General features: G+C 35.8%; 1 protein-coding gene across 1 annotated transcript in view; it reads right to left on the bottom strand.

The window, feature by feature from the left end:
• Positions 1–4,554: 4,554 nt before the first annotated feature.
• The window catches only part of HELLS (helicase, lymphoid specific), a 38,159-nt gene continuing 15,633 nt past the window's right edge, over positions 4,555–27,080 (bottom strand). Inside the window, exons 7-22 of the mRNA XM_047073196.1 lie at positions 26,878–26,919; positions 23,326–23,550; positions 22,782–22,964; positions 21,834–21,977; positions 18,837–19,033; positions 18,552–18,648; positions 16,591–16,752; positions 15,475–15,614; positions 15,250–15,388; positions 13,829–13,912; positions 13,628–13,747; positions 12,137–12,253; positions 11,665–11,824; positions 8,839–8,935; positions 8,684–8,760; positions 4,555–5,123 (exon numbers count right to left, since the gene is read on the bottom strand). Coding sequence (XP_046929152.1) covers positions 5,029–5,123; positions 8,684–8,760; positions 8,839–8,935; positions 11,665–11,824; positions 12,137–12,253; positions 13,628–13,747; positions 13,829–13,912; positions 15,250–15,388; positions 15,475–15,614; positions 16,591–16,752; positions 18,552–18,648; positions 18,837–19,033; positions 21,834–21,977; positions 22,782–22,964; positions 23,326–23,550; positions 26,878–26,919 — 2,079 coding nt within the window. The 3' untranslated portion in view covers positions 4,555–5,028. The remainder of the gene's footprint in view (positions 5,124–8,683; positions 8,761–8,838; positions 8,936–11,664; positions 11,825–12,136; positions 12,254–13,627; positions 13,748–13,828; positions 13,913–15,249; positions 15,389–15,474; positions 15,615–16,590; positions 16,753–18,551; positions 18,649–18,836; positions 19,034–21,833; positions 21,978–22,781; positions 22,965–23,325; positions 23,551–26,877; positions 26,920–27,080) is intronic.

Here is a 27,080-nt window from a genome sequence, read left to right as displayed (position 1 = left end):
CAAGATTCTTTGGCAGGAGGAAGGGATAGATGAGGGACATTCATTCTAAAGTGAACTGTGAGCTGAGACTTGAATGCCAAGGAGCCAACCGTGCAAATATCTGAGTGAGGAACATGACCAAACATCAAATCCAAATAATAATGCATCGATGAATTATGAATTGATGAATTGTAAGTTTCTGGTTATCTCTGGCATTGCTGGTGTAGAGTCCACTCAGATCTTAAACTTCCCATTCTCTTTCATGGAAGGATTAAATTTGTCTTGTGCCAAGTTATCTAATATTCTAATATCACTTCTCTCTTGCACCCTACTACTACTGGTACAAAAAGGGTTCAACGGAAGATGGAGGAACAAATAGGAACAACCTTGAAACTGAGAGAAATAGGGTGAAGGAAAGCTGCCTGCACCCAGTGCTCCCACGTGAGTCTGTGCCTGGTTCTGCAGCACAAAGTAGTCAGGTCACAGAGCTCATTTTGATAAAACAGTAAGATAGGATTCATCTTGTATCTTTCAAGTAACCAGAGAAATAAACTTAAGTGGGGTGCCTGGGTGGCTCAGGTGGTTAAGTATCCAACTCTTGATTTTGGCTCAGGCCATGATCTCATGGTTCAAGAGATTGACCCCACAATCAGGCTCTGTGCTGACAGCGCATAGCCTGCTTGGGATTCTGTCCCTCTCTTGCTCTTAAAATAAATAAGTGTTTGGGGTGGCAAAACACACAATCCTTATTCAAAATCCAGTAATAAATGGTACACAGAAGAGGAAGACAGGCAATATAAATGTAACAGATCTGTTCTCACCAGAGGTTCTCTTATTTTTTTTTTTTCATCTGTCCTGCAGGAAATGCTTTTTACTAACTTAATGTTACCAAACTTCACTAATGCATGTACCTGGCATAGATAGAACTAGTTCATGATGACAAATATTACAAGAGTGGTTACCATGGGGTAGGGTTTAATTAGGAGGAAGAGAGAGCCTTCTGAGATGCTACGAACACTAGATGGTAATACGGATTGGCAGTCACACAGTGGAAACCTGTGTATACAACTAAACACTTAAGATTTCCGTACTCTCCTGAAAAAAGTAACACCTTCATAAGAAGTAAAAGATATTTGTCATATTTCTCTAATGATTATGCTATTTTCATATTTCATTAAATAGCTTTTTAAAGCTCAGAGGAATGAAACCTTCATTTGACCACCTTAATTGGGTGGATGTTGTTAGAGTACTAAGCATGAAGAAAGGCATACTTTATTTTATAAATGTTATTTTTTTTTAACATTAATTTTTATTTTTAAGAGACAGAGAAAGAGCATGAATGGGGGAGGGGCAGAAAGAGAGGGAGACAGAATCTAGGCTCTGTCAGCACAAAGCCCGACATGGGGCTCAAACTCACGGACAGCAAGATCATGATGCGAGCCAAAGGGAGATGCTTAATCGACTGAACCACTCATGCACCCCTGTGTATTCATTTCAATCAAATCTAAAAATTTACAGAAGCTCATTCTAGATCACATGAATGACCAAACAACTTTACCTGGAGTTAAATGCTCAAGTAACACCTTGAGACACCATTTATTGTCTGGTTGCCATTTGCTTGGCATTGTTGTCAAACTCCTGTCCTATTCATGCACAATTGGACTACATTATGTGGTAGTTTAAGCTTAGTTTGCCAAAAGTATGTAAGATTTTGAAAAAATATAAAAATATTTTTATAAATTATTTTAATTTCTAATCAAAACCTATTTAGAATTAGCATTATTAGCTACATTAGGGATGTAAATGTGTATAATGGAAACACAAGCTTCACTAGATTTTGACAAGAAATGACATCTTCTCCGAATGTAACAGTAATGGTAGTTAAATCAAGTCAGGACCATAAATGACTCCAAAGAACTGAACAGCAAAAGAGATTTGTTAAAAATTTTACTCCTGGAGTGTCTGGATGGCTCAGTTGGTTAAGCATCTGACTTTAGCTCAGGTCATGATCTCATGGTTCGTGGGTTTGAGCCCTGCATCAGGCTCTGTGCTGACAGCTCAGAGCTTGGAGCCTACTTTAGATTCTGTGTCTCCCCACCCCTCTCCTACCTTGTCTCTCTCTCAAAAATAAACAAACATTAAAAAAGTCTTTTTAAATTTTTCTCCTAAGTATGATTCCTTGGGCTTAATTTAGCAACCATAATTGATAGTGAAGTAATAAAAAACATGTTATTTGCAGAGATGTACTGGCTAATACAGCAAACAGGATCATAAAAACTTAACTAGCATTAATTTAAAAAGAAGCTCAAAACCAAAATAATTTGAGTACAGACCTTAAAACTAATAGAAGTACCTAATGTTTTGATTATAAACGTTATTACTTTTCATAAATGTTATTACTTTTCAGTCTTCCCATAAAGTATTACTTCAAACTGATAAGATTTTTAAAAATAATATAATTACTAAGATATTAGTGAAAGACACTATCAAACATGTTTGCTTAGATTAGAAATGTTCAAATATCACTTTCACTACACCTCTGAACACATAAGGAACTGCCTGCCTAAGGATATGGAAGACTGAACAATAAAAAAGCTAGTATTTTTCATGACAATGATCAACCGAAGGAAGACAAGCCCTGTTTGAGAATATTCTTTGAGACAAAGAGTATGTGAGACAAAGCAGAGAGTATGTTTCAGCATCACAGAGTGAGAACATCTGTTCCCTTCTGCCCCTTCCTTACTAAAATCTAGAACTAAGATAACATAATAGGATGAAAGAGGTATTAAACTCCCAGAAGAGAAGAGATGGCAACACAAGATTATGGAAGCTGAAAAATAAATGCATGGTTTCTAACAGTCTCAACAGGTGGAGTACAAGCTCAGAAGCTCAGATTTGGGATAGTCTGAGTTATCAGGCAACCAATTAAACATGTCAAGTAGTCAGTTGGATATGAGTTCAGGGGAAAGAATTCTGGCTAGAGATATAAAGAAATCTGAGCCATCTACTTAAAGCAGTAACTTAAAGCAGTATCTTAAAGCAGCTAAGACCATCAAGGGAGCCCTAAGCTCTGCTTGGGACGTTCTAATGTCTAGGGGTCAAAGACATAAAAAAGAAATAGCAAAGGGGACAAGGAAGAATCAGAGAAGTAGGAAGGAAAACCAGGCCAATGTGTTCGCTAGCAATTAGCAAACTAAGGACATTGTTTAGGAGGTTACACTGTAGCTTAAAGACCAAGCAAACTGAGGTGACAGACCTCAGTAAGAACTGTTCCAATGGACAGAAGGGGATGAAAATCTGACTGGAACAGATCTAGGAAAAAAAAATGGAAGAGGAGAAACAAAAATAATTGTCTGTGTTGTATGAATTTTGTTTAGATTTGATTAAAATGAATACGCACAAAAAGCTAAAATTCTTGAGCTATATCCACAGATTTCATTATGAGAAACACAGCCCTATATCATCAATTGTAAATACAGACAATTTTTCAAGGAGCTTTTTATAAAAGAGAAATGAGGCATTTCTGTTGGCTCCAGACAGGAGGATATATCCATAGTAACAGGAAAGGAGGACTCATGAGCACAGATGCTGGTAGATTCACAGGTGCAGTGGTAGCAACTTCTGCAAGTTCTTTTCTGATTATTTCTATTTTCTAAGGGCCAACAGGGAACAAGATAAGAGGGAGGGGTTACATCTTACAGATGTAAGAACAGAAGTAAACCCATGAAACAGTCACTGGAAAATGTAATCCTGTAACCTGTGCCTATATCCAAGTTAAATGCTCAAGTAACACCTTGAGACACCATTTATTGTCTGGTTGCATTTGCGCGGCACTGTTGTCAAATTCCTGTCCTATTCTTGCACAATTTAGAACAGACTAGGGAAACTTAGTAGGACTACTAAACAACCAAGTTACAGGTATGATTAGCCAGCATGACCGACTGGTAAACATTCCCACTTAAAAAACACACCTGCTCTGTCGTCTGTTCATTTGAATATTCTCTCAGAACAATTTTCCTTCTGAGTCCTAGTTTGATTACTCTAAGGCAGAGATAATCTAATCTATATTGAATACAATAACATTTTCGCGAGAGACAAACAACCTACACAGAAATGTATGGTTCAGGGAGCATTCAGGACCTCTCTTCCTTACAATCTGACATACAAGCCCTAAATTGTTCCCATTTTGGCCTTTATATTCCTCTACTATATACTATGAATTTCATAGGAATTTCATTCCTACATCTTGTTTTCTTCTCTCTGGTACGATTTACTCCTCCTACTATATATACATTTTCAAGGTCTTTGCTCTCGTTATATTCTTGTTTTGCACAATATATTACCACTTTCAACTTCTGGCTTTTTTGGTCAAGACCCTACAGTTTCTCTGAGAGCCTTCTCTGCATTAACCAATGTCCAGTTGTAATCTTCATATGACGTATGTGTATAGTACTACTAATGAATAAAAATCAAGTCAACATAATAATACTGAGTCACAATGCCAGTCCAGACTTCTGCTATTACTTCACCTGAACCATTATTTTCCTGGGGGGTGGGGGGGGTGGGAATCTGAGATCATCATATAACAAACATTTATTTGGTAATTTATTTTATAGAAATAGACTCTAAAACCAAACAATTTCTTATTTAAACACCAGAAAGCATAATCCCAATCATTCCCCCATCAAAAGCCTACTCCATAAATGAAGTACCCCAAAGCCATGAACTGTACTCCTAAAAGGGGGGAAAGACTTTAAACTTCCACAGGAAGACTGTATAAATCTGGCAATGGTTAAGTACACATCAGCCTGTACCCAAGAATATTACCGAGCCCAAAAAATTAACGGAAAAATCTAAACTTACTATGAGTACTTCTTTGTTCTTAATAAGGCTCAGAAAATTACCATCTATTAATTATGCAATGGTACAAGTTTCATTATGTAAACTGATACAACCAAAAAAGTAAAGCGGATAATCTGGATTTTAAAACCAATACAGGTAAATCACTAGATGTAAACAAGAACTTTAAGGGCAGTCTTTAGTTCCAATTTAAAACAAACATTCAGGACTGGAATCCTCAGAATTTTCTAGTATCTTGAAAATCCCCATCTTCTCTTTAATCGGTCCTGAGGCATTCATTTGATCTAAGAGAAAAATACATAAATGTTTTTTATTTTTTTAAACAAGTATTTATTTTTTAAAAAGTATAAGAACCTAAAAAAGAATATTCAAAGAAATGTCCAATATGTTGTTATGAAGAGAGTCATCTGTCCAAAACCTAAAAAACCACAAAAATGTGAGCCACTTTATTCCTCAATCATTAATAGTCAATGTAACAAAAGCCAGAAAGTAAAATGTACTCTTAATATAATGAGAACTGGCCTCCAAGGAACAAATATCAGTTTGCTAATCAAAATCACTTCTGTTGAATTTAAGATATATTAAGTATAGGGAAACAGTGTGAATTACATTTTCAGAGATGTCTAAAAAATACCAAAAGCCTAATATTTGTTAGTTTAAAGGCTGGAAAGCATGACACCATGAAAATTTATCTTAATACACACCCCAGCTGATAACATGTGGTCTTTTACATTTTTGTCAATGATAGCTATGGAATGAAATCTCTACTGGTGTTGAGTGGCATTACTCTGATTTCTTAGGAAGCTAAAGCATCTTTAATATGTTCCCTGGCCACTTTCCTGCCTACTCACGTTGTCCTTTTCTCTTGTTGACTTTTAGTTATCTATATGTGATAAACACTTCCTTATCTGTTAGGTGTTGCAAATATATTTCTGTGGTTTGTCTCTAATCTGTTTACAGTATCATCTGCTTTAAAAAATTTTTTTAATGTTTATTTTTGAGAGAGACAGAAAGAGAGAGATGGAGACCCAGAATCCAAAGTAGGATCCAGGCTCGGGGTTGTCAGAACAGAGCACGATGCGGGGCCCAAATCCACTAGCCATGAGATTGTGACCTGAGCTGAAGTCCGAAGCTTAATTGATTGAACCACCCAGGCACCCCAGTATCATCTGTTTTTATACAAGTCTTTAATGTAATTAAATCTATCAATCTATAAATAAACAAACATAAAAAAAATATTTTCCTGTCCTAAAGTCATACATGTATTTTCCTGTATTTTTAAAGTTTTGCTTTTAACATTTAGGTTCTGACCTGTTAATTTATTTACAATTTGTTCTTGAGTGTGGTATGGTGTCCTAGCTGTTGATTAGAAATGTCCCGGGGCATGCTTAACAGACTGAGCCACCCAGATGCCCCAAAACTATAAAACTCTCAAAAGAAAACACCATGACCTTGGCTAGGCAAAGATTACTTACACATGACACCAAAACAGTAAGTGGTAACAAAAAAAGATAAACTGGACTTTATGAAAATTAAAAAGTTTTGCCCTTCAAAACACACTAATTAAGAAAGTGCAAGATAAGGGATGCCTGGCCAGCTCAGTTGGTAGAACATGCAACTAACTCTTGATTTCAGGTCATGAGTCCGAGCCCTATTTTGGGTGTAGAGTTTAGTTGGGGGGGAAAAAAAAGAGCATCCAAGATAAGCTATAAACCGGGAGAAAATATTTGCAAAACAAATATCTGATAAAGGACTTGTATCTAGAATATATAAAGAATTCTTCCAACTCAATAACACAATTTTAAGAAGAGCTATTTGAAATGAAGCTGAAGATATCACGAGACTATATGCAGTGATGTGCTTGTAAATGTTCAACAATTGGCTTCCCGGATACCCTGCCCCATCAAAAGGCCCTGGATTTGTAGTTTTTCCCTATTTCCACAGTATTAACATATTCCTGCCTTCACCAATACCACACTACCAACATAACAGTGCTGAAGGTAGGGGTGGGAAAAGATGTGCAGTAGTATAGCTTTATACAGTATTTCCCCTACGCAGTTACAATACACATAATTGGGCATAGATTACCAGTAGGTTATGAAATAATTAGGGAATGATGAGTTTTAAATATATTTGTTTTCAAAATAATTTATGGTCACCAATGTAGACATCAACTCATTATTCTAAAAACTGAAAAACAGAAGAAGCAATTTATCCTGCTTCACCTGTATAAACTATATCTCAGAATAACCAGAGTTGGTAGGGAAAAGTTCTTAATAGACTATTCTGGCTAATAAAGGAAAAACAAAACAAGAAAATCACCATTTTGCAATCCTTAAGGTAATAATTGTTCAAAACAATCATCAGTGGATACTAAAATCATCAGGCTTAATAAAAGACAGAAAACTTGATAAGATCAGCCTGAATGACCTGACCAATCTTAGCTCACTAAAAATAAGAAACCCAGAAAAGCACTTCCTGGTAGGATTTAAAATATGACAATAGCTATTTGGTCTCAGCTGGTGACATACCATCTAGACTAAGGAAGACCTGGAAACTTCAGGACCATGTGAACTGCGTCAGCAAACACCAGAAGTACCCAGGAGGCCAGGGTGATGCTGGTGGCATGACCACAGGATCCACTTCAACAAATATCACTATAGTTACTTTGGGAAAGTTGGAATGAGGCATTACCACTTACAGAGGAACCAGAGCCTCTGCCCACCTATCAACCCTGATAAATGCTCCCCAAAACAAGACTGGAGCTGATTCTACCATTGATGAAATGAAATTGGGCTGCAAACATCCGGGAAAGAGAGAGTTCCCAAAACAATCTGTCATCATGAAGGCTAAACTCTTCAGCGGAAGAGTGGAGAAGGTTACGGAAGAGTGGAGAAGGTTACGGGTGTCTATGTGGGGGAGCCTGGTAGATTAAAACCAGGTGGAGGGAGCTCATTAAATGCTAACAGGTGCTTTTCTCAAAGAGAGAAAGAACAAAGTATTACAAAGTATTCATAAGAAACAGAACCTAGGGGCGCCTGGGTGGCTCAGTCTGTTGAGCAGCTGACTTTGGCTCAGGTCACGATCTCGCGGTCCGTGAGTTCGAGCCCCACGTCGGGCTCTGTGCTGACAGCTCGGAGACTGGAGCCTGTTTCCGATTCTGTGTCTCCCTCTCTCTGACCCTCCCCCGTTCATGCTCTGTCTCTCTCTGTCTCAAAAATAAATAAACGTTAAAAAAAAGAAAAAAAAAAAAAGAAAAAGAAACAGAACCTAGATCTAATTAAGCCTATAGAGCTATTTACATAGCTATTTATCACTTTTCTGAAAATAAGTAGATTGAGGAACAAATCAACGAACACAAAATGGGTTAAAAAAATCAGCCAATTTCAAAATATAGGTCATTTTATAGGACAACCCACTTTTCCTCTATGACATGCAACAATGAAAGTGAGAAGGATGTTACAGAAGAGTCATAACAAACAATGAAATTTGGATCCTGATTCAAACTGTAAAAAAGGATTTGAGACAACTGGGAAATCTGAATATGGCCTGGGTAGTAGATGATATCAAGGTTTTAGTGCCAATTCTCTTAAATGTAATGACATAGTGGCTACATTTAAAGACCTGCTCTTCCCAGTAAAAGATGCCTGAGTAAAATGCCTGGGTAAAATGTCATGATTTTAAGATTCTGTCAAAAGAGAATCAAAATGAAAAAAGACTAGTTAAATGTTGTGGACTCTTGTGGCTGAATCAATTACATATAGGGGTACGTTAAGTATTACTATTCTCTCTTCTTACATGTCTGTTTCAGTTTCCAGTAAAAGAAAAATAAAAGGTTACTTGCCAATGAGATCACTTCGATCTAGCAACAACTCCAAATCTTTATCACTAATGACCTTCTCTCTTGATCCTTTTACTTCTCTATAAGAAAACAAAATATTCAAGTCCATATGATAAATCAAAACTATGAATTACATTTTTTAAATTAAAATATCTTACCTTTCATAATCTCTAGATTTTAATAATTCCATTAATTCCTTAGGGTCTAAGAAGTTCTTAGATTGATTTAATCCAGACTGACCACCTTTGAAATGATCTAGAAAAAAATTTTCAAGAAAATCAAAACATTGAAAATTGCCTTTAAAACCAAAATATACTACATTATAAACCAATCAGAATGGTGTATGTTAAAAAGTATAGGCAAAGTCAAGTGGTGATAAGGAGAAAAGTAATCACAGCTCTCATACTTTGCTAGTAGAAATGTAAAATGGTATGTCTGCTTGGAGAAAAAAATTCAGCAGGTTCCTGTAAGTAAACATGCACCCATCCAAAGACCAAGAACAAACAAATGCATGTGTCCATAAACACCTGTACAAGAACAGCTTATTCAGAAAAACCAAGATCTGAAAAACAACTTAAATGTCAACCAACAAAAGAATGGACAAACTATTAACTTCTAATATAACATAAATGAATCTCAAAATGTTCTGCTGAAAAAAGTAGTAGCTACATACATACAAATGAATCCACATATGAAGTTAAAGGAAAAACTAATTTGTGTCACAAAAATCAGAACAATGGCTGCCTTCTGGTGAGGAACAAGAGAGCATGGAAAATGACTGGTGTAGGGGAAAATGGTTTTGGATGATGGAACTGTTTACCTTGACCTAGAGGATAGTTACACTGTGTGTATTCATTTATCAAAATTCATCAACCTGTACATTTAAGATCTGGTTATTTTACTGTATCCATATTATACCTCAATAAAACACTGACAGTATTTTAAAAATTCTTTTCAAATTGTTCTTTGAAATTAATTTCTCAAAATACTGAAAACAGACTTGGGAAAATAAAACTAGACAAATTTTACTGAATTTAAACTATATTCAATAAAGAAAATATATTTCATCATTCAAATTCCTAAAGCAGCACAGGTGAAAAAATTTTAATTTGCACAAAATCTTCTTAGAAAAGTTCTTTTTTCCTCCAATGTAAATTCCAACTACAATCTGAATGTTCCATGAAGTCAAATTAAAGATTTCTAAAACCTAACCTCAATGTCAGATACACTGGAGGAAGTATTTGCAAGTAGAGAGCAAGAAGAAAAGTAGCATAAAATAAACTAATAGTGATTTTTGACATCATGTTCCCATTACTCTAGGCTTCACAACTTAACAGATGTTTTCAACTTTTGTGATGTAGCCATGAAGCCAATTTCTCCAAATAGATTTTCATACTGAATGAATAAAAGCAGAAACTTCTCCAAGGAATCTTAGGGAACAGAATGTAAAATGCCAATGCCTCACCTACTTCACTTCCCCTACTTCTCACAATCGAAAACACTGTATTTTAAAGAAGATTATATTTGAAACAATGAAAAGGACATTCTAGAGCCACATATTTTTTGAAATAGCAAGTTAGGGGCGCCTGGGTGGCGCAGTCGGTTAAGCGTCCGACTTCAGCCAGGTCACGATCTCGCGGTCCGGGAGTTCGAGCCCCGCGTCAGGCTCTGGGCTGATGGCTCAGAGCCTGGAGCCTGTTTCCGATTCTGTGTCTCCCTCTCTCTCTGCCCCTCCCCCGTTCATGCTCTGTCTCTCTCTGTCCCAAAAATAAATAAATGTTGAAAAAAAAAATTTAAAAAAAGAAATAACAAGTTAAATCAAGTAAATAGTTTTTATAGCACTACTTCAATGTATCCTTAATATTCTAAAACAAATTTTTTTCAATGTTTATTTATTTTTGAGAGAGAGAGAGATTCAGAGACAGAGACAGAGCATGAGCAGGGGAGGGGTACAGAATCTGAAGCAGGCTCCAGGCTCTGAGCTGTCAGCACAGAGTTGAACACAGGGCTCAAACTCATGAACCATGAGATCATGACCTGAGCCGAAGTCAGATGCTCAACTAACTGAGCCACCCAGGCACCCCAATATTCTAATACTTAATATACTGAACTTCCAAGAAGAGGCTTGAAACTTTCTTAAAGCCTTTCGACAGCCAAATCTCTTATCAAGAATAAGCATTAACATCATGTCAGAGATTAGGATATGGCATTTTAAAAGTGTCCTGGATAGGGGTTTCCTTGCCCCTCTGCTCCTCATCTAGACACTAATGTTTTTCCTTTGTGTTTATGGTTACACCAATCTAGTTTAGGTCTTTACAGCTGCAAATTCCCCACTGCTTACTAAAATCCTAATCAAGCTGTACTTATTTATATATTTTTTTATTTTACAGAAAGAGCATGCGCACAGGTGGGTGGGGGAGAGGGGCAGTAGGAGAGACAGCCTAAACAGGCTCCACTCTCAGCGCAGAGCCTGACATGGGGCTTACTCCCATGGCCCTGGGATTATGACCTGAGCCGAAATCAAGAGTTGGAGGCTCCAATGACTGAGCCACGTAATCGCCCCCGTACTAATTTCTTTTATAAAGAAATCAGTGGGGCACCTGGCTGGCTCAGTCAGTGGAGCATGCAACTCTTGATCTTGGGATTGTGAGTTCAAGTCCCACACTGGGTGTGAGATTACTTAAAAATAACATCTTTCAGGGGCGCCTGAGATGCTCAGTCAGTTAAGCGTCCAACTCCTGGTTTTGGCTCATGTCATGATCTCACAGTTTATGGGACTGAGCCTCGCATTGGGCTTTACGCTGACAGTGCTACTTGGGATTCTCTCTCTGCCCTTCACCTGCTCATGCTCTTTCTCGCTCTCAAAATAAATAAATACACTTAAAAAAAATCTTCAAAAATATAATAAGGAAAATATCAGTAACAAAATCCCACAACATACAACAGGCAACTGAAACAAAAAAGTTCTACAAAGTATTATTTACTTTTGTGGATGATCAACTTTTCCAGTTTTCTTTTAGCAGCTGCTCTTTCCACAATTTTCTGATCAATAGTATTTGCTGTGACAAGACGATATACAACAACAGGCTTTGTCTGACCAATTCTATGACATCTATCCTGGGCCTGAAGATCAGATTGGGGATTCTTAGAGTAAAAAGAAAAATAACATTTAACAGTTGAATATTAAAGTTACTTAAACTCATAATATGTGGGTAAAGTCACATGCATGCATGATCCAATCAGAATCTTTTAAATAGTGTCTTAAACTCATTTTAGATCTGTAGAATGACTTCAATGATAAAACATGTTCAAGTCTTTACACATAGGGTACTTGATAATGATTTTTGTTTTAAAATGGGATACCTTTTCAAAATAAAATTGCAAAGCATACAATGAAAGATAAAAAAAAATTCAGAATGGAAATATAATCAGCATATTGCTATACTTCTGACTTACCCAATCACTATCATAAATGATAACTGTATCTGCTGCAGTCAAATTAATGCCCAGGCCACCAGCTCGTGTACTGACTAAGAAGATAAACACCTCTGGATCTGTGTTGAAGCTGTGCATCTAAAAGCAAAAAAGGGTACAGACCCAAGGAATTAAGAAATTATTGCCTGGAATATGGATATGGTGTTGCATGTGGAGCAACCATCTTATAACCATGTGTTTATAGCAAAGGCAGGGGGGGAAGGCAATGCCAAGGGATATAATAAGCCAGCATTCTCTAAACTAGGTATGAATTCTTCCTTACCTACAGGATTTTTGATGTGGAGTAAAAAAATAATGAAAACCCCAGAAGTCATTACAGTTGAAAAAGACAGGGCACCTGGGTGGCTCAGTTCGTTAAGTGTCTGACTTTGGCTTGGGTCATGATCTCACGGCTTGTGGGTTCGAGCCCCATGTCAGGCTGTGCACTGACAGCTCAGAGCCTGGATGGAGTCTGCTATGGATTCTGTGTCTCCCTCTCTCTCTGCCCCTCCCCTGCTCATGCTCTGTCACTCTTGCAAAAATAAACATTAAAAAAAATTTTTTTTAAAAAGCTAGAAAAGACTAATTTGCTGGAAAGAGGTAAAATTATCAAAGACTTCCTTCCCACAAAATAAATAATTGTAAGCATATCCACTGCCCAAATTAAGACAATAAACCAGGGACTTTAAGAAGCACTCTATCAATTTGATCTTCAGAGGAAACCATGGACACCAAGGCTCAGATGAGCTTCCCTGGCTTACTTCACATGTGAGGTTACAAATTGTTCCTGAGAGAGCACCTGGGTGTCTCCAGTCGGTTAAGCGTCTGACTTCGGCTCAGGTCATAATCTTGTGGTTCATGAGTTTGAGCCCTGCGTCAGGCTCTGTGCTGACAATTCTGAGCCTGGAGGCTGCTGCAGATTCTGTCTCCCTTTCTCTCTGCCCCACCCTCACTCATGTTCTCTCTCAAAAATAAACATTAAAAAATTAAAAAACAAAAATTAAAACACCCAGGTGCCCCTGTTATCTCAATATTCTTACAGTGGTGGTGAAGTAGGATATCATGAAGTAAAGGTGGACCAAAAGACACATATAATTTAAGAATCATTAAGACTTAGCGGTGCCTGGGTGGCTAAGTCAGTTAAGCATCCGACTTCGGCTCAGGTCGTAATCTCATGGTTCGTGGGTGGAGCCCGACATCGGACTCTGTGTTGGCAGCCCAGAGCCTGGAGTCTGCTTCAGATTCTGTGTCTCCCTCTGTGTCCCTCCCACGCTTGTGCTCTCTCTCTCTCAAAAGCAAACATTAAAAAAAAAAAAAAAATCACTAAGACTTATTATAACTAAAAAATGCTTAGGTTTTTGATCCTGTTACAAGGTTTTCAGTCTATCAACTTGTGGGTCTACTCTGAACATTACTTTAGAAATCAAGATATGAATTACAAAAAGGAATTTGATACGTATGACATAGTCTTACATTTTTTTCTCTCTCTGAATAAGACATGGATCCATCAAGCCTGCTGAAGTTGAAATTTCTAAAGTGGCAGTAATCCATCAAAATATCTAACATTCTTGTCATTTGTGAAAATAGCAGCACCTGAAATTTAAATATATCTTAGTATCTATTCTGATTAATGGGAAGTAATTAAATAACCAAAAATCCAATCAAAAGTACCACCTTGTGACCTCTGGATTTTAGTTCTGGCAGCATTCGATCCAAAATTAAGAATTTCCCAGAATTTGTTACCAACTCTTCATCAATCTTAAAAGCAGACAAAGAGGGACAACAGAAAAAATAGTCACAATAATTATCAATAACTTTTGTCAAATAAAATCCAGATGAACAGTTCATTTTAATGACAAATAAGTCCCTATAAAACTAAAATTTTTAAAAATTGACCTTGTTATTTGATCTTTTTAAATAAGAAGATAGTTCTTTCTCAGGGAAAGACACACTCTAGAATTTAAAACCAATGATTTCACAAAAACAAAAATCAGTCTAAGTCCAACCTTGATCTATCCTCCCCACCCCTCTCCCAAAGGCTTTGTTTGTAATAAGAAAACTGTTAAGTTTAAACCTACTACACATGTTGAAGTTTTTCCTTTATAAATGTACTTTCAATAAAATATGAATATTACTGTTAGAATTCTCAGTATAAATTAAACATAAGAGCTTATAAGCAACCTAAATACTGAAGAAAATTTTCACCTGGTGACTATTAATTTCCTCATCAGAGATTATCTTCTTCCTTACTTGAATGAAAAACTGTAAAGAAGTGGTTTGCAAATGGGGGCAATTTTGCCCTCCATCCCAGGGTATATTTGGCAATATCTAGAGACATTTTAGGTTATCACAACTGGGGAAAACATATTTGGTATCCAGTGACCAGAGACTAGGGATAATGTTAAATGGCATATAGTTCACAGGCCAGCACCTTGTAAAAAAGATCTGGCCCCAAATGTCAATATTGTCAGGGATAAGAAACTCTACTGTGTAAGCTAGTGTGAAATAGGGTTATTGAGGATTACTAAAAACAGATTTATTTTAATACTATGCCATTTTTCCATCAAGTGCCCAAGAAAGTAATTTCATTCACCTAATCTGAATGCCTGTAACTTAGTAAACTTTTTGGTTCTGTGACTATCTGTTGAGATGTAGGTAATGAGCAGCCAGAATGATTTTGACAAGCTAAATACTAACTAAAAGTAATACTGAAAAGGTGACAACTATCTCTAATAGATAGCAAGTAAAACACAAAGTGGAAATAAATGGTATTAATAGCAAAACAAAACAAAACAAAAATACATCAATAAAACAAAAACTATTTTCACTATCACTCTAAATTTAGGGTGATTCTTAGTGTTCAGATAAAATATGTAAATAGAAATATTTCGCTTACATGTAGAAAGTGACTATCATTCTAACACTCAAAAAGTTCTTTCAATTTTGGGGGAGATGATCTTCACTTACTGGAAGGATTACAATCTTTATATTTTAAGGATTATAATACTTAAGTAATAATCAAAAAAACAAAATGACACTTTCCTTCAATACAAAAAAGTTACAGAAATCAAAACAGTACATTAAATGGTACTGACCTTAAACTCTTGTGTGACCGGGTCTATTGGGTATTCAATCAAATACGGATGATTACAGCATTTACGAAGGAGCATCATTATATTCTGCAGCTTCAGATTAACTTCAGACTCTAGAGGGATATTCGTTTCCACAACAGCTCTACCAAAAACACATAATCCACGAATGTGAGAAATACAAAAAGTATCACAGTATAAAGGATACTTAAATTTATTTTAAACTCACACCTTTCTCGGTCTACTTCTGGCTGTATTTGACTGATCAATTTTTCCAATTCATTAGGGAAATCATCTATTTTGCTGTAATTTATTGACTTTCTGGAACGCCGTCTTGGTCGTCCAGTGGGACTTAGCTCAACTGTTTCTTTCTAAAAGTGAACAATTAAAAAGGAATATGTTTAAAAAGCTATACCCTTGAATTCTAAATACATACAAAGTGTGATAGAATACTTTCATGTACAAATGTTTTAAGACATACAGAAATAATAATTTTGTCTTTCATCATCAACTTTAGTGATTTCCAAAGGCATAAAACCAAGGATCCATAAACTTTCGCCAAGTGCAAATGTGGTCATATGAAGCCTAATTATTTTAATGTTTATGACAATATCTGAGAATTAGAGTAAATGCCTTCATATCTCCATGGAAAAAATTAAGGATAGGTAGAGCTGTTTTGAACTCATATGAAGGAATTTAATAACTTAGGGGCTCCACATATCTGTAATAGAGAGTATTTCTTTGGATTAGTATTAACACTGCAATGAAATTCCTCACAATAAGGAACAATATTAAATTCTGAATAGCTAAAAAGCCAGATCTTCCCTTTAATTATATAATAAAAATTGGGGAACAGTCTAATGGTTGTACAAAACAGAAATGTATAGACCCATAAATATTTTGAAAAGAAATACATAGGTCCATAGCGTATAGTAAAAAAATCTGGACATTTAAACAAAATCTAAGGGTCTTTAACCTCCTATAAAGGGACTATGTGCTGTGTCTAGTTGGGAAATTCTTTTAGTATATTGTGTGCTTGATCAGATGTATTTCCAAGTCCATCACTCCACAGCATGACTAGGGTTAATCTGGGACAGGAATAAAAAATTTTAACAAGCATTCCAGATAACGATAAAGCAACTGATACGTGAATCATCACCTGAACTTCAGTAGGATCACAGAATTACTAGGACACAACTTTTGCTACTGACCTTATGCCTTATACTCCAGTTAGAAATTCACCCTCTACAAGTCCTAAAAACAGGTGATAAGCTCCAAGGCTGAAATTAACCACAAAAATTTCAATGCCAACTGTCATTGACAGTTTAGTTCAAATCCACACTCTACCTCACTGCATCCAAACATGTTTGCAATTGTACGGTTCACAATGGCTGTGTAAAAGATCTCTTGTTTCTTTGAAAGCGGTGCATAAACAACTACTTCTCGCTTGGGAGGAACTTCAAGAGCAACATCAGATTTTAGTCTTCTCAGTAAAAAAGGTGTTAGAATCTAAAATTTAAACATGAATAAACATGTGAATGAATATTAAGCATTTCCAAGTTTTCAAGGAATACTCTCTCCACAAACCTCTTTACCCTTCTTTCTCTTTTCTTCCTATATATATACTATCAAATCTTGAAAGGGGAGATAAAATATCTCCTTGAAATTTCCCCAAACCAGAACACATCCCAAACTCATGGTATTTATCCACAACATTCCAAAATTTAACTTTTTCAAAAACTCTTAATATTATCTTAAATATTTTAAAAAGTAGAAAGATGACATTTGTGCCTTTTAGAATTAAAGTGATAACCCACAACATTTACAGTGAGATTTTGGACTAGCATAAAACCAACACACCAACCAACCCAGAGATGTAAACATAAGAGTTTCCTTCTATAAGTTCTAAAATTTCAGGCTTGAAATTATTCTCATTCATCTTCCTACTGTGTGATGTCATGTGATTTTCACATTTATAAAACAACACAGCAGTAACAGGTAATTATATCATTATTACATTGTTGAGAAGTCTTCAGAAGAATACATAAACTTGTTTAAATAATTTTGTATTCTTTTTTTAATTTTTTTTTTTTCAACGTTTATTTATTTTGGGGACAGAGAGAGACAGAGCATGAACGGGGGAGGGGCAGAGAGAGAGGGAGACACAGAATCGGAAACAGGCTCCAGGCTCTGAGCCATCAGCCCAGAGCCCGACGCGGGGCTCGAACTCACGGACCGCGAGATCGTGACCTGGCTGAAGCCGGACGCTTAACCGACTGCGCCACCCAGGCGCCCCATAATTTTGTATTCTTTATAGCCTTATCTTGAAATACACATTGATAACTCATTTACATAAAGAAAGTTCATTTTAGGGCTCTGTAGTTGAATATTCCATAGGTACAGAGTCAAATACAAGAAAGGCTTTAAAAGAGAGAATATTACTACCAGTTTAAGAAAAAAGTATCTGTAAATAAGCTGCTCAGAAACACATATACCAATTGCCAAGAAAAAAAAATACAAATGATCTCGTAGGGAAAGTATGATTTGGGATTTTATTGTTACTTTCAATTTTTGTACTGTTTCACATTTTTATCATGAATATGTATAAACTTTAAAACAAAAAAATTACCATGGATTTTGAATAAAATTGTCAATGCACAACTGAAAAGCTTTTTTGGGCTCTCATATGGAAATGACCAGGAGGCCTTTGACAGATTAATATGTCTAAAGGAAACATAGGTAGGATTGGTGGAAACCACAGAAAACAGCAAAAAAACATTCATAAAAAACATTCATAAAAATCACCCTTTCATTTTTTTGGCTGACAAATATATCAGCAACCATAGGGGTAAAAAAGGAATATACATGAGTAGGGCAAACTTTTCACTTGAGTTCTGCTGTAAAGCCATGTGACATCATGGGGCGACTGGGTGGCTCAGTCGGTTGAGCATCCGACTTCGGCTCAGGTCACGATCTCACGGTTTGTGAGTTCGAGCCCCGTGTCGGGCTCTGGGCTGATGGCTCAGAGCCTGGAGCCTGCTTCCGATTCTGTGTCTCCCTCTCTCTGCCCCTCCCCCATTCGTGCTCTGTCTCTCTCTGTCTCAAAAATAAATAAACATTAAAAAAAAAAAAATTAAAAAAAAAAAAAAGCCATGTGACATCTGGGGGTGAGGGAAGAGAAAGGGAGTTGTTAAATTTGAGGGGTCTTCATTTTTCCAAATCTACTACAAAGGGTTGAACAGGTAATCTGTGGGGTTCCTTTTTTATTCCTAGTAGTCCATAGTAAGCATAATAAGACAAAGTCACACCTGGTGCAGCATATGCAATACATTCTGTTCTCGTTCTTTAGCAATAATATCTTCAGCAGTTTCTGAAAGACTAGTGATATCAAACCAAGATTCAAAGCTGTAAGAGAAAAAAGTGATTACAAGTTAACCTATTACATAAATCAATTGTATTAACATAATTATCACAAAGAACTTGCCAAAAAGCTATCATTTTATCCCAACTACTTAGAAGAAAGGAATTTTAACTAAGAGCACATATTTGAAAAGACTAGAAAAATAAAGTAGTTCAATAACTGGCTTACCTACCTTTTCAAGTCATCGAATACATCTGGCAACAAAAAGTTCAGTAATGACCAAAGTTCTGATAAATTGTTTTGCAAGGGAGTACCAGTCAAAAGAAGTTTGTTATCTGCATTAAATCGTTTTAACTCCCTGATCAGACGGCATTTCATGTTTTTAATCCTGTGTCCTTCATCTACTATTAAGTATTTCCAATAGCAGTGCTAGAAAAGGAATTTAGGGAAAAACTTTATAATTATGATCTCACAATTTTTCCTACAAACAATTCTAAAAATAAAACCTCCTTATTAGGGATGGATGTTCAATCTTAACCAATGGCATTTCTGTATCTACTGAGGTGACCATGTTTTCCTTCGAGCTACTGAAAGGGTAAGTAAATTTCCTAAAACGGGTATATACTTGTGTTCCTAAAATAGACCTCACTTGGCTATGAACTAATAATTAAAGTCCACCTGCTATTATGTATTTAAAATTTCTCTATTCACATTCTTTAGGCAAAGCAATCTGTGGTTTCCCTGTGTAATACTTTGTCAGGTTGATTAGTATTAAACTAGATTCCTAAAAAAGAACTAAAAGCTTTTATTAGTTCCATATGCTCTGAAACATTAAATATCATTATAATTTTCATTCTTGAGGCATACATCTGAAACTGACACTTATTTAATGTTATGGTGTTCTCGAGTTTTTACATAATTATTGGTTTATTTAAGTTTTTCTTTCTTCTGGAGTCAGTTTTAGTAATTTGTATCTTCACAGAAAGCCATCCATCTACTTTCATTAAGTTGTCATAAAAATTGTTTTAATTTCTCATTTTAAAAAACCTTGTAGGGGCATCTGGGTGGCTCAGTCAGGTTAAGCACTGGACTCTTTGATTTCAGCTCAGGTCATGATCTCAGGGTAGTGAGACTGGGCCCCTCATCAAGACTCTGCACTGGGCATGGAGACTGCTTCTTAATTCTCTCTCTCTCTCCCCCCTCTGCCCCTCTCCTTGGCTCCCTCTGTCAAATAACAAAAATTGACCATTAAAAAAAAAAAAAAAGCCAAAACAACACCCAAATTTTTTATTTCAAGCATTATAATCTCAAAGGAGAAAAAAAAAAAAAAACCCTTGTAAAAAAAGCAAAACCAACAAAACCAAAAAATCTTACTCTCATTTTTATTATCTTTCTCTTTTATGTTGATTGGCAAACTTAAAGCTCATCTATTTTATTGCTTAAAAATACAGAAACATGGAATATTTCTGGGAAATATAAATACCAACTTGTCAAGTTTAAGTATCCTTGGATAACAGGATTGGCAGATTGGGGGAAGAGGATGAAATGGGGCATTTTTGCATTTCACTTCAATACATTCAAAGCAGAATAAAAATTTTTTTCAAATAATATTACGACTTTAAGAAAAACAAATTGGGACTTCTTTTGCTGGTAACATGACAAACCAGATAACCTGAATAATCTCTGTCAGACATCTGTCTTAAAAAACCCAAACATAAATAAATGAATATGCACAACAATCAGAAAACCCAATGCAACAGAAATGAGGGTTCTGAAAAATGAATTAAGTGAACAGATACTTCTGTTGCCACTCAGCAATAGGAGCCCTGCACCCCCAAAGCTAAGATCCTAAAAATAATTTTAAGTTCAGTGAAAGAAAATTACAAAATTCTAGCCACTAGTGAATGGACTTGACAAGAAAGCTTATCTGTTTCAATATGGGTGGGATAGGGAGATCAAAATAATTAGAAAGGTCTTCACGTTATATTATTTAGTAGGAAACTGAAGTTTCAAGAAACAATGTATAGTACAACCCTATATATAAATTATATTTATATGCTAAGAAAAATATTTATATAGCAGTAGCATTCTCAGAATTAAAATTGTTTTTGGGGTGCTCACATGGCTCAAATGGCTAAGCATCCAATTATTGATTTTGGTTCAGGTAATGATCTCACAATCCGTGGGTTCAAGCCCTACGTCACGCTCTGTGCAGACAGTGCAAAGTCTGCTTAGGATTCTCTCTCTCTCTGTTCCTCCCTGCTTGTGCTCTCAAAATAAATAAATAAGCTTAAAAAAAATAATAATTAAAATTGCTTTTAAGTCTGCATGCTTTTTTCTACAAGCAGTATTATTTTACTGTGAAGAAGTAACATAACTGCAATTCATATTCCAAATTTCCACTAGCACACAAGTCATTTTTTTTTTTAATGTTTATTTTTGAGAGAGAGAGAGAGAGAGAGAGAGACAGTGAGTGAGCATGAGTGGGAGAGGGGCAGAGAGAGAGAGGGAGACACAGAATCCGAAGCAGGCTCCAGGCTCTAAGCTGTCAGCCCAGAGCCCAAAGCGGGGCTTGAACCCACAAATCATGAGATCATGACCTAAGCCGAAGTCAAAAGCTCAACCGGCTGAGCCATCCAGGCGTCCCACATAAAATCTGATCCATCAAACAGAGAAAGGAAAAACAAAGTAGTAAAGAACTATGTGAAATAGGTGAAACAGTGATAAAGTATTTCAAATACCAAACAATGAACTGATGCTAGAGGCAATGAGCAAAAGTTAATATTCCAATTGTATTAAAACTTGGGCACTAATTGGTAATGTTATGCCATATATCATATGAAGACAGTCTAAAATTAACTTGTCTTCATATATTGTATTCTTATTTAATTAAAATTAAATGGATAAGTACTATATACTTAAACCACATGTCAGACATGTCTGTAATACATTCACAGATTAGGTATGTCTACTTGATTCTAACACACTAAGATGATATGGCTAAAGGCAAGGTACTATAGGCCTTAATTTTCTTGTTAGAAGACTACAACCTTCAGCTCAATCTTTCTGTTAATATAAACCTCTAGTTTCTAAAACTAGAAACTGTAAAACACAATCTGACTTCCATTAGGAAAAAAAAATTAAATGCTACTGGATGATAAGAAAGTGTCATGAACTAAGAAAAATATGGTTTATAAGTTACAAAGAATTCAATGTAAACAAATCATACCTGTAATGCATTTCGGTCTCTCATGGCTATTTCAAATGAAGTAATTACCACAGGATGAATCTGCAGTGTCCCTTTCCGCTTGTGAATATTCTTTACTAATTTTCGACGTTCCTGCTGGGTTCCATGATATAACATAGTAGGAATCTAGAAGATTTTACATTGGAACAAAATATAAGTATCAACAATTTGGAAAACATAATACTAATCATTTAGGAGAGAAAAAAAGACAATTTAATTTAATCTTAGCTCTATTTCTCTATACCAAATGAGTCAATCACCTCTACTAAATTATTTTATTACTATAAGGGAATAAGGAAAAGTCATAAAAACAAATTAAGTTTAAAGCAAGGATATAGCTAAGATGACACACATATATGGAAGGTAATCACAGTAAGAGAAATAAATTCTACCTAGGTCAGACTTAGGTGAATCAAATTTCCCAGTACACTCAAAATCATCCAAGCCAACCCCCTGTTGGGTTCCATGTTGGTAGCACAGAGCCTGCTTGGGATTCTCTCCCTCCTTCTCTCTCTGCCCTTCCCCTGCTCGCGCTCTCTTGCTTGTTCTCTCTCTAAATAAACATTTAGAATTATTTTTGGCAAATATCCAAAATTATTAATACCTACTCTTTTCCATATACACTAAAAGTAGATTTTGCAGACATTTGAAAAATAACTTATACAAGAGTGTGTGGCTGGCTCAGCCCGAGGAGTGTGCGACTCTTGATCTCAGGGTCATGAGTTTGAGCCCCAAGTTGGGTGTATAGATTAAATAAACTTAAAAACGAAACAAACAAAAAACCCCACACAAAACCTCAAATAAGATGTAGTGTTTCTGTAGTGCAGAAATCAACATAATTATAGTAACAGTTCTACAATTTAATTCAGGCAACAAAACAATAAAAATATTTGCAATGAAATGTATTCAACAAAAGGAAACATATCTTACGTCTGGTGTAAATCTTTGGAATTCAGCCATCCAGTTAGGAAGTGTAGACAAAGGTCCACAGACAAGAAAAGGTCCAGGTACTCCTCTCTGAATCATCAGTGCAATTGTAGCAATACACTGAACTGTCTTTCCCAATCCCATTTCATCTGCTAAAATGCCATTTATTCCATTTTCCCAAAGCATCTGGACAAAATAACACACACTGTATTTAAGTTGATATAAACACCTATTGAATTAGCAATAGTTTATTCTTTTTACCCAAAAATAATTCTGATGAGACTGACACGTTCACGGTTAATAACACTTGTGAGAAGTCAGTTATCAAAGCCATAAAAGTGTTGGCAGTCTTGAATAAGACACCAAAAATTTAGTCTTGATGGATGGATGGATAAATAAATTAGAAAATAAGTATTTACACACAAATGTTCATTTCATATTTAATAATGAAACTTGGAAGGAACAACTCAAGTTGTGTTACAGCACATTAACAGGTTATTATATAGAAATGAACCAGTATCTTGTATTAAAACTGAGAATTCATTACCCTAAGCCATTCCATGCCTTCCACTTGGTACCACCGCATCACTCCTCCCGTGAAGTGTTTTGGTTGTTGAAAGGGTACGGGTTGTCCATTACATTTCCGAACTGGGTCAAAAAAGAATTTAGTATTCTGCCTAACCGTTTCAGACAATCTATTTTTAATCATACTATTTGAATCTTTGTTTTTCTGAAGGTCTTCTACACAGAGATTAGAAGAGGAGGTTTCATTCTGTAAAGAAAAAACTTTAATTAGGAGTTTGGTATATAATGCTACTACCCTCTATCAGAAAACTGAATAAATTTGGAGGGCCTAGGTGGCTCGGTCAGTTGAGTATCTGCTTCTTGATTTTGGCTCAGATCATGATCTTGCGGTTTGTATTGAGTTTGAGACCCCTGTTGGGTTCCATGTTGGTACCACAGAGCCTGCTCGGGATTCTCTCCCTCCCTTTCTCTCTGCCCTTCCCCCGCTCCTGCTCTCTCGCTTGTTCTCTCTAAATAAACATTAAAAAAACTAATCAAAATTTACCCAGTCCCATAATCATTAAGTATGGAGAATTAAAACCATTTGTTAATAAAACCCTAGAGATGCTACTTCCATTCTCCCATAAATGCAAAGCCACTGGAGAAAAAACAACTTCTGAAAATAACTCTTACAGATTATAGGCACACACTACTGAAATGACCTTTACAAATTACACCTCCCAAACCTCTAAAATGAACTACTCAAAAATTTATTAAACTATTTTCTTCATAATTTCTTTCACTTTCTAAAGCAAAGATAATGGATAATGTCTGTAAAAAATAGGAAAGAAAAAAAAATTTCTTATCAAGGAAACATTTACTTCCATCCAAATACTTTCACTGCAGAAAAAGGGGCAAAGTTTAAGAACTCACTACATCACACCTAAGAGTATCAATTCATCTGTAATGACACTCATTACCAACTTATGACTAATGACAGACTTTACTGGTTACCAATGTCCACAACTCTATTTTAAGAATAGGAAAACGAGGGGCACCTCAGTGGCTCAGCTGGTTAGGTGGCTGGCTCTTGATTTCAGCTCAGGTCATGATCACAGTGTTTACGTGGGATTGAGCCCCACATAGGGCCCTGTGCTGACAATGCAGAGCCTGCTTGGGATTCTCTCTCTCCTCTGTTCCTCCCCCTTCTCTCTCTCAATAAAAATATTTAATAAAAAAGAATGTGAAAAGGATGACTGAGTCAATTCAAATGAAAAAAGTCTTATAAATGAGAACTCATAAATAATGCCACAACTGGATATTCAGCTAGAAAATTACAAACTGAGTTTCACTATTCCATATGTAAAACTGATTTGCGATAAACATCACAATCAAATATCAAAACATCAAAACCAGAACCATCAAGCTTTTAGAGGTAAACGGAATTATCTTGTGACAGGCAAAAATTTCTTATATAAGACAAATAAATCACTAACCATCAAAAGGGAAAGTGATAAACTGAGCTACTCCAAAACTTAAAAGTTCTGTTTACTAAAAGATATCATTAAGAAAATGAGTAAACAAGCCATAGACTGAAAGACACAGTGTATAAATCTGACAAAGAATTTATACCTTATTATATAAACAACTCATGTATCAAGAAAAAAAGCAAATAACCCAACAAATGGGCAAAAGCTATGGGCAGAAACTTTATAAAACATACAGCCATTAAGAACATGGAAATACCCATTAAGTAATTAAGAAAATGCAAAATAAAACCAGAATATTCATTTCACATTCAAGAAAATAGCTAAAATTAAAAGACTAATATGAATTGCTGGCAATAGCATGGACAGATACTTTTATACATTGCTGGTGAGAGTAAAATGATGCTCATTCCAGGAAAGGATCTGTATTTTCTTATAAAGTTTAACACACATTTACAATATGACCCAGCAATTCCATTCCAGGTATTTACCCTAGAATATGAAAACATGTCCAAACAAAGACTTGTACATAAATTATCATGGCAGCCTTACTCATAAGTCACAAACTGGAAATAGTTCAAATGCCCACCAAGAGAACGGATAAAGAAATTTTAATATTCATTCAATGGAATGCTACTCAGCAATAAAAAAAAACTTCAACTAGTAATAAACTCAACAATACAAGTGAATATCAACTAGCTGAGTAAAAGCAGGAAATAAAAGGCTATGTATTTAGATTTTATTTGTATGGAAACTAACCCATGATAAAGGTTAAAAAAAAAAAAATCAGGCAGATTTAAAAAAAATGTTCATTTATTTATTTTGAGAAAGAGAGAACACCAGTGAGGGAGGGGCAGAGAGGAGAGACAGAATCCCAAGCAGGCTCTGAGTTATTAGCATGGAGCCCGATGTGGGGCTCAATCCCACCACATGGAGATCATGACCTGAGCTGAAATGTAAAGTTGGAAGCTTACCAACTGAGCCACACAGGCACTCCAAAATTCAGGCAGATTTTTGACAGAAGTCAAAAAGCAGTTGCCTCTAAGTCTGGGGGTGAAGAAATGATTGGCAAGGGATACAAGGATCCTTCTTTCACGTGGAAAGATTCTAGAGCTTGATTTGGATGGTGGTTACCCAGATGTAAGTATTTGTCAAAATTCATCAGATTGAACATGACAGCAGTATCCTTATTTATCATATATTATAAAATGAGGCCAAAACTCCACAGTACATCAGACAAGATTTGATTGAACCCTTATCTTTAAAAATGCAACTAAGGGGTGTGTGGGTGGCTCAGTTAAGTGTCCGACTTTGGCTGAGTTGATGATCTCATGGTTCGAAGTTCGGGTCCTGCATAGGGCTGTCTGCTCTCAGCACAGAGCCTGCTTGGCATTCTCAGCAACCCTTGCTCCCCGCCCTGCCACACCCCTCCTCCACTCACATTTTCTCTCTTTCTCCCCAAAAAATAATACATTCCTGAAACCATTATTACACTAGGTTAACTAACTTGGATTTAAGTAAAATTAAAACATAAAAAAGCACAACTAGTATAAAAAATATGCTAAATCATATTTACATTTAACATTAAGTTGTAATTGTATCATAAACTAATCCTTATGCTGAACAAAGCATAAAAAAATGCACTTAAAAGATGTAAATTTGGTCAAAATTATGGTGGCCAAACAGAATAGCTCTCACTTATAATCATGTCATCAATTTTCCCAAGAACCTATTAATCTTTGATAGGTAAGTTAATTTTTATATCCCTCGGTGAACATTTTTTCATGTTAGAATTGTTTTTGCTTCCCTAAGAAATCTTGTAATGGAAGGTACCTGGATAGTGAATACTCAGGTAACAAGGAATCTCTCTACATAAAACAGGGGGTGGGGTAAGAATCAAACCTTCCCCAAAAGAACCAAAGACAATCTTTAAGGTCAGAAACAAGATTAAGACATCTCTCACAGCTTCTACAAGCTGTGAAATATATACACATGGAATGCACATATCCATATGGTTATAGGCACTTGCATCATTATTGAACTCCCAAGGACCCATAAACTATTACTTACATGGCTCCTAAATTTAGTATATCTCATAAATCTCTTACCTCATTCTCCTTTTTATTTTTTTTAGCCACAGACAAAATTTCCTAGAACATTAGAAAACAAAAATAAAGTAACAATGCATGTGGTTCATTCATTTATTTATTCAACATTTATTCTGTTCTGACTTCATGCCAGGAAATGGGGATAAGGCTCTCAAGCTAATTAAAGTACAGAGGACTCAAACTGGTGGACCTCAGGCAAAATT

The sequence above is a fragment of the Lynx rufus genome, unplaced genomic scaffold (assembly GCF_022079265.1).
Source record: "Lynx rufus isolate CCGP_SWC_20201006 ecotype Redwood Valley unplaced genomic scaffold, mLynRuf1.p SCAF_11, whole genome shotgun sequence".
NCBI lineage: Eukaryota > Metazoa > Chordata > Mammalia > Carnivora > Felidae > Lynx > Lynx rufus.
This window is presented reverse-complemented; position numbering and strand designations above follow the sequence as displayed.